The sequence below is a fragment of the Callionymus lyra genome, chromosome 4, assembly GCF_982586985.1.
Source record: "Callionymus lyra chromosome 4, fCalLyr1.hap1.1, whole genome shotgun sequence".
Taxonomy (NCBI): domain Eukaryota; kingdom Metazoa; phylum Chordata; class Actinopteri; order Syngnathiformes; family Callionymidae; genus Callionymus; species Callionymus lyra.
This window is the reverse complement of record NC_141821.1, coordinates 35,858,748-35,873,775: the sequence shown is the minus strand read 5'-3', so window position 1 is coordinate 35,873,775 and position 15,028 is coordinate 35,858,748. Positions and strand designations below refer to the sequence as shown.

The window sequence follows — 15,028 nt, the reverse complement described above, 5'->3', positions numbered from 1 at the left end:
TAGAAATTACATGACATTTTGTTTGTATGATTTGGGGACCTTTTTGGATTTTTCTCCTTTAGTGTTTAACTGTCTATTCTGTTATATATAAAAATGATCTCAGATTCTGATCTGCAGGGCTTCTGTTTTGGTGTGTCTCACTGTAGAGGTTGGGTCCACAAGATGTTATATGTTGGCTGAGGAGCAATATAAGTTCTTACAGGTGAGGCTCCACTGCCTCTGCTGAATTACAATTGCAAACATTTTCTCAGGTGGAGCCCCAAAAGGAGCTGAACCTCAAGCAAAGCAAGCATACTTACATAAAGGAGCAATTTTTTAATTATTAAATGTGTCTTAAGTTTTATATATGGATATGACTGATTGACCAAAAACATAAATTAAAGAAAAAAAGACTATTATATTAAAATGTACTTATTATGAAGACATTAATATAACTTTTTTGAAGGGAGGAAAGAAGAGAGGCTGAAACTAAATCACAACGTGTTCTTCACTTTCATTTCTGGAGAGGAAACTGAAAAAGGAGGAGCATGAGTAGGAAACAAAAAAGTTATCCTCCCGTGCGTTTCTGTTATTGCAGATAAATAAATGCGATAGAAAGTCACATTTTTATTCCGATAGATCTTGTAACTGCAACAAAATATATATATCTGCAGTTAGAGGTAAGTTTCCCTGGTGGAAAAATCTGATGCAGCGACGCCTAGAGGCTGAATCTAATAGTTAAACGTCAAAAAATAAAAATGCGTCAGCTCAGCGCTAACGTAGCTAAATATCACATATAGTAAATAATACTTTCAGAGAACGAACCAACGTGACTCGTATGTAATACTGCTTTTTTTCAATATACATGCGGTAAAAACCTTTCCTTTGTCATAGAACATTGAAATTAAAAGTTTATGCATCAAAGGTTTTCAGGACACATTCATCGACATCATAAACAACATAAAATCGTTTTCTAATGGGAATGAAAATTGACGTCTATATATGTAGCAGACAAAGCTAATTTTCGCTAAACACAAGTTAACTAAAAAAAATAATTGCATTTTAAAAGATACATTCATTTGTTAGACAACCATTTATGTGGATTCATTTTAAGAACAAATGGTTACAGAGGTATATAGGTATTAATGCAACACATAAATGTTTTAAATGGTGTACAGCAAGGAAACAAGAATGTAGTACAATTTTTATTCATTTTTTTCAAAGTCAAAAAAATAAAACAAGATACAGAAATCGATACTGAATATCATCTATACAGTGGCATTTTTAAATTAACCATTTCTTTGTCCAGACGTGGAGTCATCCCTCACATTTGACCCTGGCTTGCCCTCACACATAGATACATTTAGACATTTGCAAAACCCGGGAGTCCAAATGATCAAGATTGACAGAACATCACAAAACAGAGAGCAAAATTGAAAATTCTAGCAAAGGGGATAAATAACCTCCAACATTTGGAGCCACAAAAGTGTTTACCAGCTGGAAAAAAAAAATCCGCATTTCTCTTTTTCTATGTTTGAAAGCAAATTGTGTTATATCATCAAGCTAATCTCAAAAGTATTCCCAGACAGATGACACCAATAAGAAGGAATTTCTGTTTCACACACACCAGTACAGGAGGAAGAAAAAGAAACACAGATTTTATAAATGAGAACTTCTTGATCAAGAGAAAACTTTGGTGATTTCTTTTGGAAACGAATGCTTCAAAAAAAAGAGAAAAAAGGAAAGGAACGGCTGCTATCAGATGCAAACTTGGTATTCTGTATTTAAAAAAAAAAAAGAAGCAGATCACACTAATGTAGTGGGTAAGAGTTCTGAAAAAAGATTCACAGGTCAGTTTGACCAACTCTGTCTCAAGATGAAAAATATTTAATCAAAATGCTGCCCTTGTGGCAAATAGAAAAGTGAGATTTCTTTCTGAATACTCTTGAATTTGGTATTTAAACACGCAGACCCCGCCGTCCTTCACAGAACGTGAACCCCTCGAAAGAGATTAATAAACGACACAGAAAGTGAAAGCAACAGTCATAAAAGTGTCAACTTGTTATTTTTTCTAAATGAAGTCCTTTTAACTTTAGCCATCTCAAATTATGAGCCACAAATCTAACCTAAAGTTTTGATTTATGCTGACAAACATTTGCTACTCATGCAAAAAACATTTGTCACCAAACATGACTCACTTTTTCATCAAATTTTAACATTTGACTGCATTACTACGTTGATAGAATTCTTTGCCTTCACATCCGCAGGTGAAGTGATGCGATCAAGAAAACCCCCCCCCCCCCCGAGAAAGAGGCTGCTGGTGGATGTTTTCAAGACATCAAATTTCATTTCTGGGGTAAAAACAAGAGGAGAAGTTCATCTGCCTCCAGCAAGTTGCCAGGTTTCACAGCATCCCCTATAAAAATACACTTTCAGCTTTCATTCAAAGGGTCAGCAAAAGGATAATCTTTTTTTTACAACAAAGACGGTCAAACGAGTGCCACCTCAGTGAAATATGCAGTATCAATTGTTTGCTCTCCATGTTCTTAAGAGTTTATACTTCAGTGATTTACAATCCTCTGTTCAAAAAGGCTTTTGGCAATATGTACATGTGAACTTCAGCAGCTGATGATGACGATAGGAGAATGGTGGGCTGCAGTACAGGGTAGGAAATTATCCTTCTCCCTCTTTCACTTCAACACTGTGTGAAAATTAAATACATTTCAAAAAGGCAGCCTTTTATCCTTCAGGCAAAGCAGTTTGTGTCTTTCACATAATAGTTTGGACTACTTTGAGGAGAACAGACAGAGGATGACAGACCGCTGTGGCCCAGAAGAGATCAAGAGAAAAACTGCAGTAGCAGGACCATGTCTGAGTCAATCCTTCAGTTGTCCGCTGTGGTGGTGGAGAAGCTTCAGCTGCCTCCCTCCTCCTCCTCCTCATGGCCACCAGCTCATCAGTTGTTCTCATCGTCGCTGTCGTCAGAGCTGATGGCCGGGCTGTAGGTGGGGGAGGTGGGACTGTATCCAGGGGAGGTGGGGCTGTACGTGGAGCCTTTCGGGCTCGTCGGAGAATATGTGGGAGACGTTGGCGAGTATTTGGGTGAGGTAGGGGAGTATGTAGGAGAGGTGGGGGAGTATTTGGGGCTGGTTGGGGTGTAAGTGGGTGAAGTCGGCGAGTAGGTCGGGGAGGTGGGACTGTATTTGGGGGTCGTTGGAGAGTAGGTGGGTGAGGTGGGAGAGTACTTGGGTGAAGTCGGTGAGTACTTTGGTGATGTGGGCGAGTACTTGGGTGACGTGGGGGTGTACTCTGGGGAGCTTGGGCTGTAGGACGGTGAGGTGGGGGTGTACTTTGGGGAGGTTGGGGAGTAGGATGGGGAACTTGGGCTGTAAGAGGGGGAGCTGGGGGTGTAGGTGGGTGACTGTGGCGTGTAGCGAGGACTGGAAGGGGAATATGAGGGGGAGGTCGGAGAGTATGAGGGCGAAGTAGGAGAGTAGTTGGGGCTGGTGGGGGTGTAGTTGGGGGAGGTCGGCGAGTAAGAGGGAGATGTCGGGGAGTATGAGGGGGATGTGGGTGAATAGCTGGGGGAGGTGGGTGTGTAATTAGGAGAAGTGGGACTGTAGCTTGGGCTTGTCGGAGAGTATGAAGGAGATGTTGGAGAGTAGGAGGGAGAGGTGGGGGAATAGGAAGGAGAGGTAGGGGAGTAAGAGGGGGAGGTTGGAGAGTAAGATGGAGACGTGGGTGAGTAACTGGGTGAGGTCGGGCTGTAGCTGGGGGAAGTAGGACTGTAGCTGGGGGAGGTTGGGGAGTAGGAGGGGGACGTCGGCGAGTAAGATGGGGAGGTTGGAGAGTAGGACGGGGATGTGGGGGAGTAGGAGGGAGAAGTGGGAGAGTAAGAGGGGGAGGTTGGGGAGTAGCTTGGCGAAGTAGGGGAGTAGGATGGAGATGTTGGGCTGTAGTTCGGGCTGGTGGGAGAGTAGGAGGGAGAAGTAGGGGAGTAGGAGGGTGAGGTTGGAGAGTAACCAGGACTCTGAGGAGTGTAGCCTCCAGGGGAGCGTGGCTCGTAGGCGGGAGATGTGGGCGAATAGTTGGGGGACATGGCACCACCTGAGGATGAAGACAGAATTTTACTTTTCAGGAGAGATTAAAACAAAAATATAGATATTTAAATATCAAAATCATTTTTTTTAGAGAATTTACATTTTAATTCTTGAAAATATCTGAGACCAACCTGGAGATGGGATGTAGGGGCTGGCAGGTCCTGGTGATCCTGGAGACCCAGGAGTGGGGGACCATGCTGGAGAGTAACCTGGAGAAAACCCACTTGCATCTGATGCTGCACTTGGAGAGAAACCAGCAGCTCCAGGAGTCATGCCGCTTCCTGTTTGATTGAAACATATTGTCAGATATAATATCCTCCGGTGGATACATCTGAAATGTTTTTTTTAACACGTTCAATGGTGATCTTATTTGGATAATAGAATAAAAACCAAGAATTGGTAGAGCGTCAGTGGACTCAATTACTTACCAACACTGGGCGACCAAGCGCCATAGGCAGGCGTAGCGCCATTGTTCCAAGGAGTCATGGCAGGAGACATGCCGCTCATGGGGCTGGGCACTGTACCAAAGAACATTCCAGTGGCTGCAGACAAGAACAATGTCAATACCATCAGATTGAAAAACTTCATGGAAGATGTCCGACATACTTCCTGCCACACTGATTCCAGGAATGTTTGTCGGGATCTCCATGCCGTCTTTGCATTTCTTGGCATCCAGTAGCAGGTCGAAGCAGCCGGTCCCGGCAGGTGCCAGCTGTCCCAGCATGATGTTCTCGGACACGCCCTTCATAGGGTCGCTCTCGCCGTGAGACGACGCCTCCATCAACACGTCCACCTGAAGACGACAAAAACGTTTTCATTCATTTCATTTCTTCTCCGACTTGTCAAACTCATTCTTACCGTCTCCTCAAAGGAACACTTCATGAGGGGGCCAGTGTCTTGTCGGTTAATGCCGTGACGCGTGATGGCCATCAGGTGACCGCGACAGGTCATGGTGTCGCACAGCAGAGCCAAGTGGCGGTAGTTGACATACGAGCCGTCGAAGGAGATGACGTGGTACAACTCTCTCTCCAGAGCTTTACGCACAGCTTCGATGCCCAGCACCTGACAAGGAGTGAAGAGGTGAGCATCGGTGACGTCAAGCGATTGCTCCGACTTTAGGTCATACCGTAAAGATCTCCACAATGTCGTTGGATGTAGTCCTGACGGGGTCCACGTCCTTCTCACTGAGGACCCTCATGAGGCTCACGCCATCCGTCTCCAGAATCCACTCTTGCAGGGCTTTGAATTCGCCTTCCTCAGTGATGATGATCTTCTTCTTGTTGTCCGTCTGAGGCAAGTGCATGTAGACCTAGAGAGCGTGGACTGTCACTCAACTGCGCCATCTTAAAATCATCATACTGTCAATCAAGGCTCTACGTTACCTTGCTGATCTGCTCAATGCCTTGGAGGGTCATGTCAGTCAACATGTTAGACTCGATGCATCTTAAGAAGACGTCGTCGTCCATTTTGTCAACTACCTCTTCATCCTAGAAAAGCACAAGATGGTGGTTAATCTGAATTTTGATTTTACATAACTAGTGGTGTCAAAGTTATAACAATCTTACTACGCATGTAATTGAAGCTTACAACCCCTGTGTAATCTGTAACACAGATTTTACGAGATCCGTTTTACCACTAGAGGTCATGATTCGAACACCTCCTATTCCTATTTAACAACCCATTGCAGTCGTTATCACAACAAGATTCTTTAATCGTGTAGACATTCAAACTTAGTTTAACATTTTAACCTCTTGTTTATTGCCACCACCGCATTCCCTAGTCAACCTAAAGTGACAAGACACTAACCTCATTAAACTTGTTCTCATCACTGTTCATGATTCGAATTCGCAGCACAAGCTTTTCTGCGTTGTCGTCATTGAAGATACAGTTCAGATCGTCACCAAAACCTGCAAGTGAGTTGGCAGGGTTAATGACCAGTAGATCATGAGGGACATCAGAGGAGGCCACTCAAACTGACCAGTGTTGATTTTCTCTGCAATCTGCTCCATTGTGAGTTTACGATCAGTCATGTGCTTTCGATCGAGCTCGATGCGCAACAGCCAAGGGGAAATACGAGTGACATCAAAATCCGGCATCTCGTAGTAGACGTTGACCCACTCCTGGTCCTCGGCCACCACTGTGTTCTGCGGGTTTGGGTCGTAGTAGATGGCAGTGTTGGCGGTCACCTGTTAAATAAAGTTATTTAGGATACCACTTCGTGAAAGTAATGTCAAAATGGCGTTGGTCGTGAACCAAAAGTTGCTTCTACCTTTCTCAGCGTGGTGTGCTCCAGACGGCAGAGGATGTCCTTAGCCCGCTCTGCGTCACGGGCCGCCTGACCCAGCAGGAATACCGTCAGCGAGGGGGTTTTGGGCCTTTTGGAGATGTTGATCAACTCCTTTAGACGGGGCACACCAAGTGTGACGTTCTTGGCTGACACACCGGCGTAGTGAAAGGTGTTCAAGGTCATCTGAGTGGCAGGTTCTCCTAGTGACTGTGCAGCCAGAGCACCAACCATCTCCCCGGGGTGAGCCTGCATACATTTGTAGAACACAGTCAGATGAGTTAAAAGACAGTTGATAATCCAGCTTGTATTCTATATCAACATTGAAGGAGTTGTGGATGTAACCTTACAATGGACTGGTTAAATTTCGTCTCAATTTCTCCCAATAGCCAGTCAAAGGCCTCGGTTGTCAAACGGAACTCCTCCGTCATGCGTCTGGAGCACAGAGTGGAACGCAGGTGGATGTTGAAGAGCAGGGTGGCGTTCGCCTGAGCTTGTTTGCTCAATGGGTCTTCACCATTCACAATCACAAGCTTCTTGCTCAGCTCGTGGACACCTAAAGACGAGCACCACATGCAGAGTTAACGTCTTAATAAACTGTACATTAGACATGATAAATTAATTGAAATTAAAAATAATAGTATATTTGAGTGTGATGAGATGTTGGTACTTTAAAACAAAGAATCTCATGTATGGACGATACATCACAAGTGAATGTATGTTTTTTTCACTTTAACATGTCCATAATTTCAGGTGGAATAAAACATTATTTAAAAATAATATAATAATTATTATTATTATTATAATATAATAATAATACGCCATGCACCAAACACTGATTTGAAATACCACACTTAACCTTTAATTTTAGTTTACCTTCAACAACCCTCAAAGGGTTGAGGTCAGTGGGTGTCCTGTTGTTGATGCGGAAGATCTTTTGAGCATTCCAAATCATTCTGGCAAGGTTGCACGGCAGCACCACCTGCAGGCGAATACAAATAACTGCAGTGAGTGGAGCGGAGGCACAAAGGAGGGAGGGAGGACATTTTGTTGAGTTGCATTGACCACACACACCTTGCTGTCACCCGTTGGAAAGATGGTACGGAGGGTGTTTCTATCCTTCTTCATGGTCTCAAACTCTCTCTCCAACACACCCTGCAAGTGAGCGTTGGTCAAGACATCTTTGACGACGTCTTCTTGCAGCGTTCGCCTCAGAGCTCGTTCGTTGTTGCACTCGAACCTAAACCTGAACAGATTTATTAAGATTATCAGTTACCGTTCAATTAAATTTCAACATGTGAATACAGGGTTCCTACAGTTTAAGACAAATTAAACAAGACTTTTTATACAGTTTGGAATAAAACTAAAGAACAACCTAACGAGCATTTATAATAAAAATTTAAAAGAAAACAACACATCAATTATTGTTGCAAGCAAGTCTCCTACTCAAAATATACCATGCCTCATACAATTTGCCTGGTATACTATCAGCAGTGAAGATAAATCTTGAATTTACACCTTTCAATGTTGCCCAAAGCACATGCCTTTTTCCAAAGTGTCTACATAAAGTGTGAACTGCATCTGCTGTTTGCAAACGATATTGTTATTGTGCCTCAATCCGTAAATTAAACAAAATTATATATATATATATATATATATATATATATATAATATGATAATGATTTTAAACAAACTTACTTATGTGTTGACACATAAAAACCTGATTAAAGACCTTTTAGTGCCTATTAAAGCCGTATTTATAGATTAATGTATTGACTTTTAAGACTAAGGATCCGCGGAAACCCTGTAATGCAAAGATTAAATTTTAAAAGCTATGAGATTAAGTAATTATGTTCGTAATTATTAAACTGAACATGCATAAAAGTACATATAAAAAAATCCATAAGAGAGAAAAATAGTTAGGAAGCGATCGAACTTGAGATGATGGTCGAAAAATAATGTTTTGATTATCAGTCTTATGCGAGTCTTACTTCTTTTCGAAAGCCTTGTGCGATGGCTTGACTGTGGCCAGATTTTGGAACTCGACATTCTCTCCAGCCAGTCCGTCCTCACCGTACCGCAGCTGGACCACTTGGTTGATAGAGTTACGCACAGTGCCGTCGTACTTCACCATAACAGACTCCATTGACTTGATGAGACGACGCTGAATGTAACCTGTTAGGGATCAAACAGTTTCTCAACAACGTTCTCATGTGAAGAGCCTTTTATCAAAATCTCTCAATTCTTTATAGTTAAATGAGGGATCTTGACTTGCCTGTCTCAGCAGTTTTGACAGCTGTATCGATAAGACCTTCTCTTCCTCCCATAGCGTGGAAGAAGAACTCTGTTGGAGTCAGACCAGCCAGGTAGGAATTCTCCACAAAGCCTCTGCTTTCAGGACCGTAATCGTCTTTGATGAAGTGAGGCAACGTGCGGTGTTTGAAACCAAACGGGATTCGTTTACCCTCCACGTTCTGTTGTCCCACCACAGCAATAACCTGTAGAGCATCATCGTTAGAACCTGGAACGAATAAACTAAAACGGACGAGGGAATTAAAAACGCTTTTACCTGTGAAATATTAATCTTGGACCCTTTCGAACCAGCGACCACCATGGACTTGAAGTTGTTGTACTCCGACAGGGATTTCTGAGCCGAAGATCCAGTTTTGTCACGAGCGTCGTTCAGAATACGGTTCACCTGGTTTTCAAAGGTTTGCCTCAGCGTGTTACCAGGTGTTGGCTCCAGTTCGTTGTTATGGGCTTTCTCAATGACCTGACAGATTCAAATACAAGAATAGTTCATAAACATGGACCATATGACTTTTTTAACATTGACTCTTACTTCTATCACATCCTGTTTCGCCTTCTTGATGGTATTCTGAATATCAAGGTAGGTCTTTGCATCAGCAATAGAGTCACCGATACCAATGGAATGACCTGAAGATTAAAAAACAAATAAGTATATAAAGAATTACTTTAGAAGCATATCAGGGCCATCAGAAAATTGAATGATTTAATTACACATTTTAATAGTTTATCCTTTGATTTTATTTATGTTGTTTTTGATGGGGTTTTTTGGAATAATTTATTTCAATAACTTCTATATTGAAATGTTGAAGTAGTTATTACTTAAAACGTAAATGTTGGTGTACAAATGCTGCCATACTAGTCTCTTGGTAGTGTATGGTGGCACAATTATACCAACATTTATATTGAATTTAAACGTTTATAGATTAAAACATTTTGAATTTAGAAATTAATTTTTTGAATCATTTGAAAATTATTTAATTTAATAATACATTTTAAAAAATAAAGTTTACACAATAGAAATTTGGTATAACATTAAAATATTTGATGGCACTGATATACTTCCATACATTACTTGATACAAGAACCTCCTTCAACGCATCAAAGACTCACCTTCGATAAGCAGCCAGTTGTTGACCACAGTCTGAATGTTAGAGTAGAAGAGTCTGGTAATGTCGTGGCCCATCTCCAGGTAGGAAATGTGGACGAGTGACCCAGCTGAGGTACCCAGGGACTTTTTACACAGGATCCCCATGATCAGCTCACCGTTCTCCACAATAACCTGAGGGAAGAATGCATCGTGATGTTAGCTGCAATGACTGTCGGAGACAAGTTCATCAGTACCTTTGTGTCTCCTGGCGAGATGTGCTTGTACGGGCCACTGTCTTCCTCGTCCGGGTGGGTGCTGTGCGTACGGATGACGTTGATGTGTCCAGGAATGATGAGGCTGAAGATCTGCTTGCCTGTCCACAGAGGACGGGGTTTAAGGATGGCTGGCTGAGGCATTTTCCCATCCCAGGTAGAGAGGAACATGAGGAGGTTCATCACTTCGCCCTAAAGAGCAGAAACAAAGAGAACGTTCAAAGTTATTCCATTACCAGTAACAAGAGGTTTCCAGTGTTGTCAAAAGGTCCTCACTCTCTCTAGGAAGACGTCTCTCTTTGTGAACTTGCGCACAGCTGTGAGGGTGTCCTGCACAATACCCATCACAGGCCTGTTGGACTGAGGAGTCACGATCATGCGTGGCACCATGGCCAGCTCTTGAATCTCTGCTCTGGTCTCCAGGGACTGCGGCAGGTGGAGGTTCATCTCATCTCCGTCAAAGTCAGCATTGTATGGTGTGGTTACACTGTGACGAAGGGTTTTAGGGTCTTCACAAAAATGTTTTGGGCTTCAACACCAAAGATGTTGTTTTTTTGGGTACCTGAGATTGAGTCGAAAGGTGGACCAGGGCAGAATTCGCACCCTGTGACCCATCATGGACATTTTATGTAGCGTCGGCTGTCTGTTGAAGATGACGATGTCTCCGTCGCACATGTGTCTTTCCACCTAAAACACAAACATTTCAATTACTTCTTTCGGACGCTTTGTATTTAAATAAATACTCTCCAGCTTTCCAATCAAATTTCCAAATATTTATTGATTTATTAGAAGAAAAAAATGTTTTAATTTCAGTTTTCACTGTAATAATTGAATAATCGCTGGATGTGGGAACAACTACCACCATCATTACTCATCACAACCACAATTTAATTTATATTAACGTACATTTAACTGTTATTTTTTGTGTTCATACCCTATAGCCAATCTGCAAATGAAGGTCACTTGGTTTGGGGTGAAATCGCAGGTCAATTCTGTCTCCGTTGTCTCGGATGATGTATTTGGCTCCAGGGTACTGACTGTTGCCTCTGCGCACCAGCTCTTGCAGTCTAATAACACGAAACAAAGGTCATAATCTTGAAGATAAAGACGCATGTTTTACATGTGTTGTACCTGTCAATGTTAAACGGTGTGACGATTTCTGGGAAGGTCATGTTGGCTGCGATGGATCGTGGTACTCCCACTTGGTCGATTTGAAGGTTTGGGTCTGGCGTGATGACAGTACGTGCTGAGAAGTCCACACGTTTTCCCATCAAGTTACCTCGGACTCGTCCTTCCTTTCCCTTTAAGCGTTGCTTGAGGGATTTAAGAGGTCGCCCCGACTTTTGCATTGCCTGTTAAAGAAAAATGAAACATTTATTGAAAACTACATTTACAATAGACTACAACTTGACTTGAAGAGATGTATCTATATTAAATTACTTGCGGCTAAACACTTGATTTCAGCATTAGGGGCCTACTTACTCTCGGCAATCCCGGCAACTCATTGTCTATCATGGTGGCCACATGGAACTGCAGCAGTTTAACATCTTCTGCAATGACGTGAGCAGCTGCACCACTTTGCTCATTTCTCCTCAGTTGGTTGTTGATTTTGACGATGTCTGCTAGCTTGTGGGTCAAGTCGTCCTTTAAGAAACATGCAAGAGAGGTTACACTCCAAGGAGTAAGAAAACATCAATACACTTTTTTTTTTTCACCATATACCATAACAATAGTCAATAGCACTGTGTTGATATTTTTATTGACAACTAACATCCAACTATGTGTTTTAATTTTTCTGTAGAATTGAACTGCTAAATGGCAGAAGTCGTTCAGTCTTCTGCAGCTGAATGAACAATTCGATCATGCAAGATCCTGGCGATGACCCAGGACACATCAAATTTTAAAGTTGATTTTTGAAAATATGATGAACATATGAAAGCTGTTAAGGACTACTTAGAGTCATGTGTTTTGTAAATTTTACAACACCAGAGTCAAGTACTCAGACAATGCTAAATATATATCCTTGTTCCTACAAAAATCGCAATATATTGTATTGTTGACCCAATTTCATGATACTAATGGTAGCCATATTATTTCCAATACATACCCCTAATAAATACTACTGATGCAAAGTCACACATGAATATGCATCTGGAGCCACAGTCTCACCTGGTTACGAGCCGAGCCTTGCATGACCACAGCAGGCCTGACAGCAAGTGGTGGAACAGGCAAGACCGTGACAATCATCCATTCTGGTCGTGAAAATTTGGGGTCCATGCCCAAGATGACGTCTTCCTCATCTGCAATGCGTTTGAAGATTTCATGCACTCGCTCAGGGCTGAGAAGGATTTTCTTTTCCTGCGAATCTTCATTGACATGCTTCCACTCAGCATAAAGCTCAAGGCCAGAGCGTCTGATTCGCGGCTGGTAGCGCCCACATCCACCATGTCCCTGTGTTGGCAACCAGTAAGGAAACATTTGTAAATAAAGATGATTTTTTTTATATAGCAACATCTTAAATTCACTGTGACTATTTACGATAAAAAAAAAAATGACATGTTGTGTTAAAAGGATTACAGGTTGGATCATGGCTTCTTCACACATTAAACTGCTCAATGGTTTGTGACAATGTCAAAATAGTTTATTTTTAAGGAGTTATTAGAGCATGGAGAAAACTGTAGCAGTACACCTGTGTGATGACGTTTTTATTTTATATCAAATGTTATTCATGTTTTGTTCAGTAAATTAACAATAAAATAATTGAACTTAATCCTGCCACTTGCATTTTTTTAAGTGCGTCTTATCTTGTTTATAAAGCCGTTACAACCTTATTAACAATATCTTCAGTCATGTTAGCATAATCTGAAACATAACTAATATATGAAAGTATGACGGATAGGAACATTTTAACCTTCTCTTTTGTAATGTCCTCAGATGTTTCTGGCTGCTCCATTCCAAATTTGTTATCCATCTCCTCTCCCCCTTCACAGATGTTTTTGCCCTTGCAAAGGTCGTACACATGTGTCAAACGCTTTCTCGGATTTCCTTTCGACTTTGTCAGGATGTCCTTGATTTTTGGGTTATTCTGAAGAGAAAGTTTAAGACATGATTAATAATTCAGAAAAGTTACTTTAGATTATTTTCGTCCACACATTTCTCCCATTTTATTTATGAAAATGTTTATTGCACTTACCGAGTCCACTAATAGCTTGGAACAAAAGAAGCAGACACAACGAAGGACCTTCATTATTTTTGATACAAAGCCAACATGGAAAACGGGCTTCGCCAGTTCTATGTGCCCAAAGTGCCCCGGGCATTCCGTCATGTTGCCTGTGTATTCAAATATTTGGTCAGAATTTGGCAATAGAAAATGAAATCACAAAGGTAAAAAAAAGATATACAAGTACCTGCACATGTCTGACATCTTCCACTTCGTTCTATGACCCCTTGTCTTGGGTCCATAAGGCCACCAAGTTTTGGGCGTCCACCCTCTGTTGTTTCGGGGTACTTGATCCCCCCTTCAGTGACAGACATTCGTTTCTGAAGAACATAAATATTCAGAATGTATTATACATGGGAAAAACTAGGTATCCGTGTATATATATATATATATATAAATAAAACGTTTATTGTCACGATAATTTCTAACTTTGTCTAATAAAACGCGCATGTTTAAAAGTAATTATAAAGTTAACAATTTTGGAATCCTAGCAAATACTGCCCGGTGCTCAAATAACTCAATAAAACCGCTTACTTGACAGTGTTTAGTTTATTTTTGGAGAGAAAAGACAAGCGAACACATCACAGATAGTACCACTACAATGGTGCAAAACGATCGGGTAAGAACGTTAAATATTTGCAGATACAAACTGGAATTTTACTGATAAAATATGAACTGCGTTTCATTCATGTTATAACCGTAATGTAAATCAGTGCTTCAAGTTTCCAAACTTCCGGCAGCAAGCTAGTTAGCTTCACTAGCCGGCCACGGCTAGCAATGCTAAGCTAACGCTCCCTTTGTAAACAGAACGGTGTATTTGCAACATTTACAATTGAAAGATCACTCGAGAAATTGCGAATAATCGTGTGATATCGGTAGAACAACCAATAACATTCCCAAGTCCCCAAGAAACCTACGAGTTCATCTGGGCTGATGATGCCGAACTGAACTCTCTTGACCGTGCGCAAGGGGCATGCGCTGTCGCCGGAGGGCGGTCCGTGCATCCTGCCTATTCAAAGAGACGCGTCCTTCCTCAGCACGTCGCTTTGTGACCAGGATCAGCTTTTAGTCGCCACCACGGCTCCGGTCAGGCTGCCAACGGTGACCGGAAAGTCTCCGTGGGCGATGTCCCTGAAGAGACGCCTTGCTTTGCCCACAATTGCCTAAAAAGAAGATAAATTCAGCCTGTTACTACCACAACTGGCCGTCTCCCTTCCTTTTTTTATCTACACTCTGGAGCGCACTAAGCGCTTCTGAAGGATCGACTGGCCGACGCTTCAATATATAGAGCTTCTGTCTGCTACGGGGTTACACAGTCCGAAATGCAGGGAGTAACTCATCAGGGGGTGGGACATACGGGGCAAGACTCTAACGCTCATTGGTCATTCCACACTCCGTTGTAATAATTTGCCCCACAGCCAATAAGCAATAACGTTCCAATTCTTTAACAAATGAAAAATAGAGGCGGGAATTTATCGCGCCCTTGCTACTCTCTATTGGTTCAAAAAAGCACAGTGGGTCGGGACAACTGGGTTACGCGCCCAAAGATAAAAATGTTCAGGTCAAATATTCTCATTGGTTAGTTCTTGTTGAAAAAAATCGTTTCGGTTAGAAAGAGACCAATGGAAACGCAGATACGCACATTCTTAAAATAAATTACCTAAAACCCTCCCCTTTTCCGATGGTTGCCGAGCACGGCCGATGTCCACTCTCCCCTCAGAGCAAAGATAAAAAAAATCCACTGTCCTCTTCTTCGTCTCGCGCTGGGTGAGCCTG

General features: G+C 42.0%; 1 protein-coding gene across 1 annotated transcript; it reads right to left on the bottom strand.

Annotated features, from left to right (window-relative positions):
* Window positions 1-1,171: 1,171 nt before the first annotated feature.
* On the bottom strand, window positions 1,172-14,476 carry polr2a (RNA polymerase II subunit A). The gene is made up of 29 exons (XM_087790071.1): window positions 14,170-14,476; window positions 13,440-13,572; window positions 13,226-13,362; window positions 12,944-13,117; window positions 12,202-12,483; window positions 11,515-11,676; window positions 11,164-11,384; window positions 10,967-11,099; window positions 10,595-10,719; window positions 10,309-10,519; window positions 10,015-10,224; window positions 9,784-9,952; window positions 9,206-9,300; window positions 8,933-9,136; window positions 8,639-8,861; window positions 8,355-8,538; window positions 7,438-7,609; window positions 7,240-7,345; window positions 6,714-6,919; window positions 6,349-6,612; window positions 6,058-6,265; window positions 5,886-5,986; window positions 5,462-5,566; window positions 5,206-5,388; window positions 4,938-5,141; window positions 4,686-4,872; window positions 4,508-4,621; window positions 4,211-4,360; window positions 1,172-4,086 (listed from the first exon to the last, which is right to left on the bottom strand). Exons 1-29 carry the CDS (start codon window positions 14,254-14,256, stop codon window positions 2,936-2,938), a joined length of 5,901 nt encoding a protein of 1,966 aa, XP_087646197.1. The 5' UTR covers window positions 14,257-14,476; the 3' UTR covers window positions 1,172-2,935.
* Window positions 14,477-15,028: the final 552 nt, after the last annotated feature.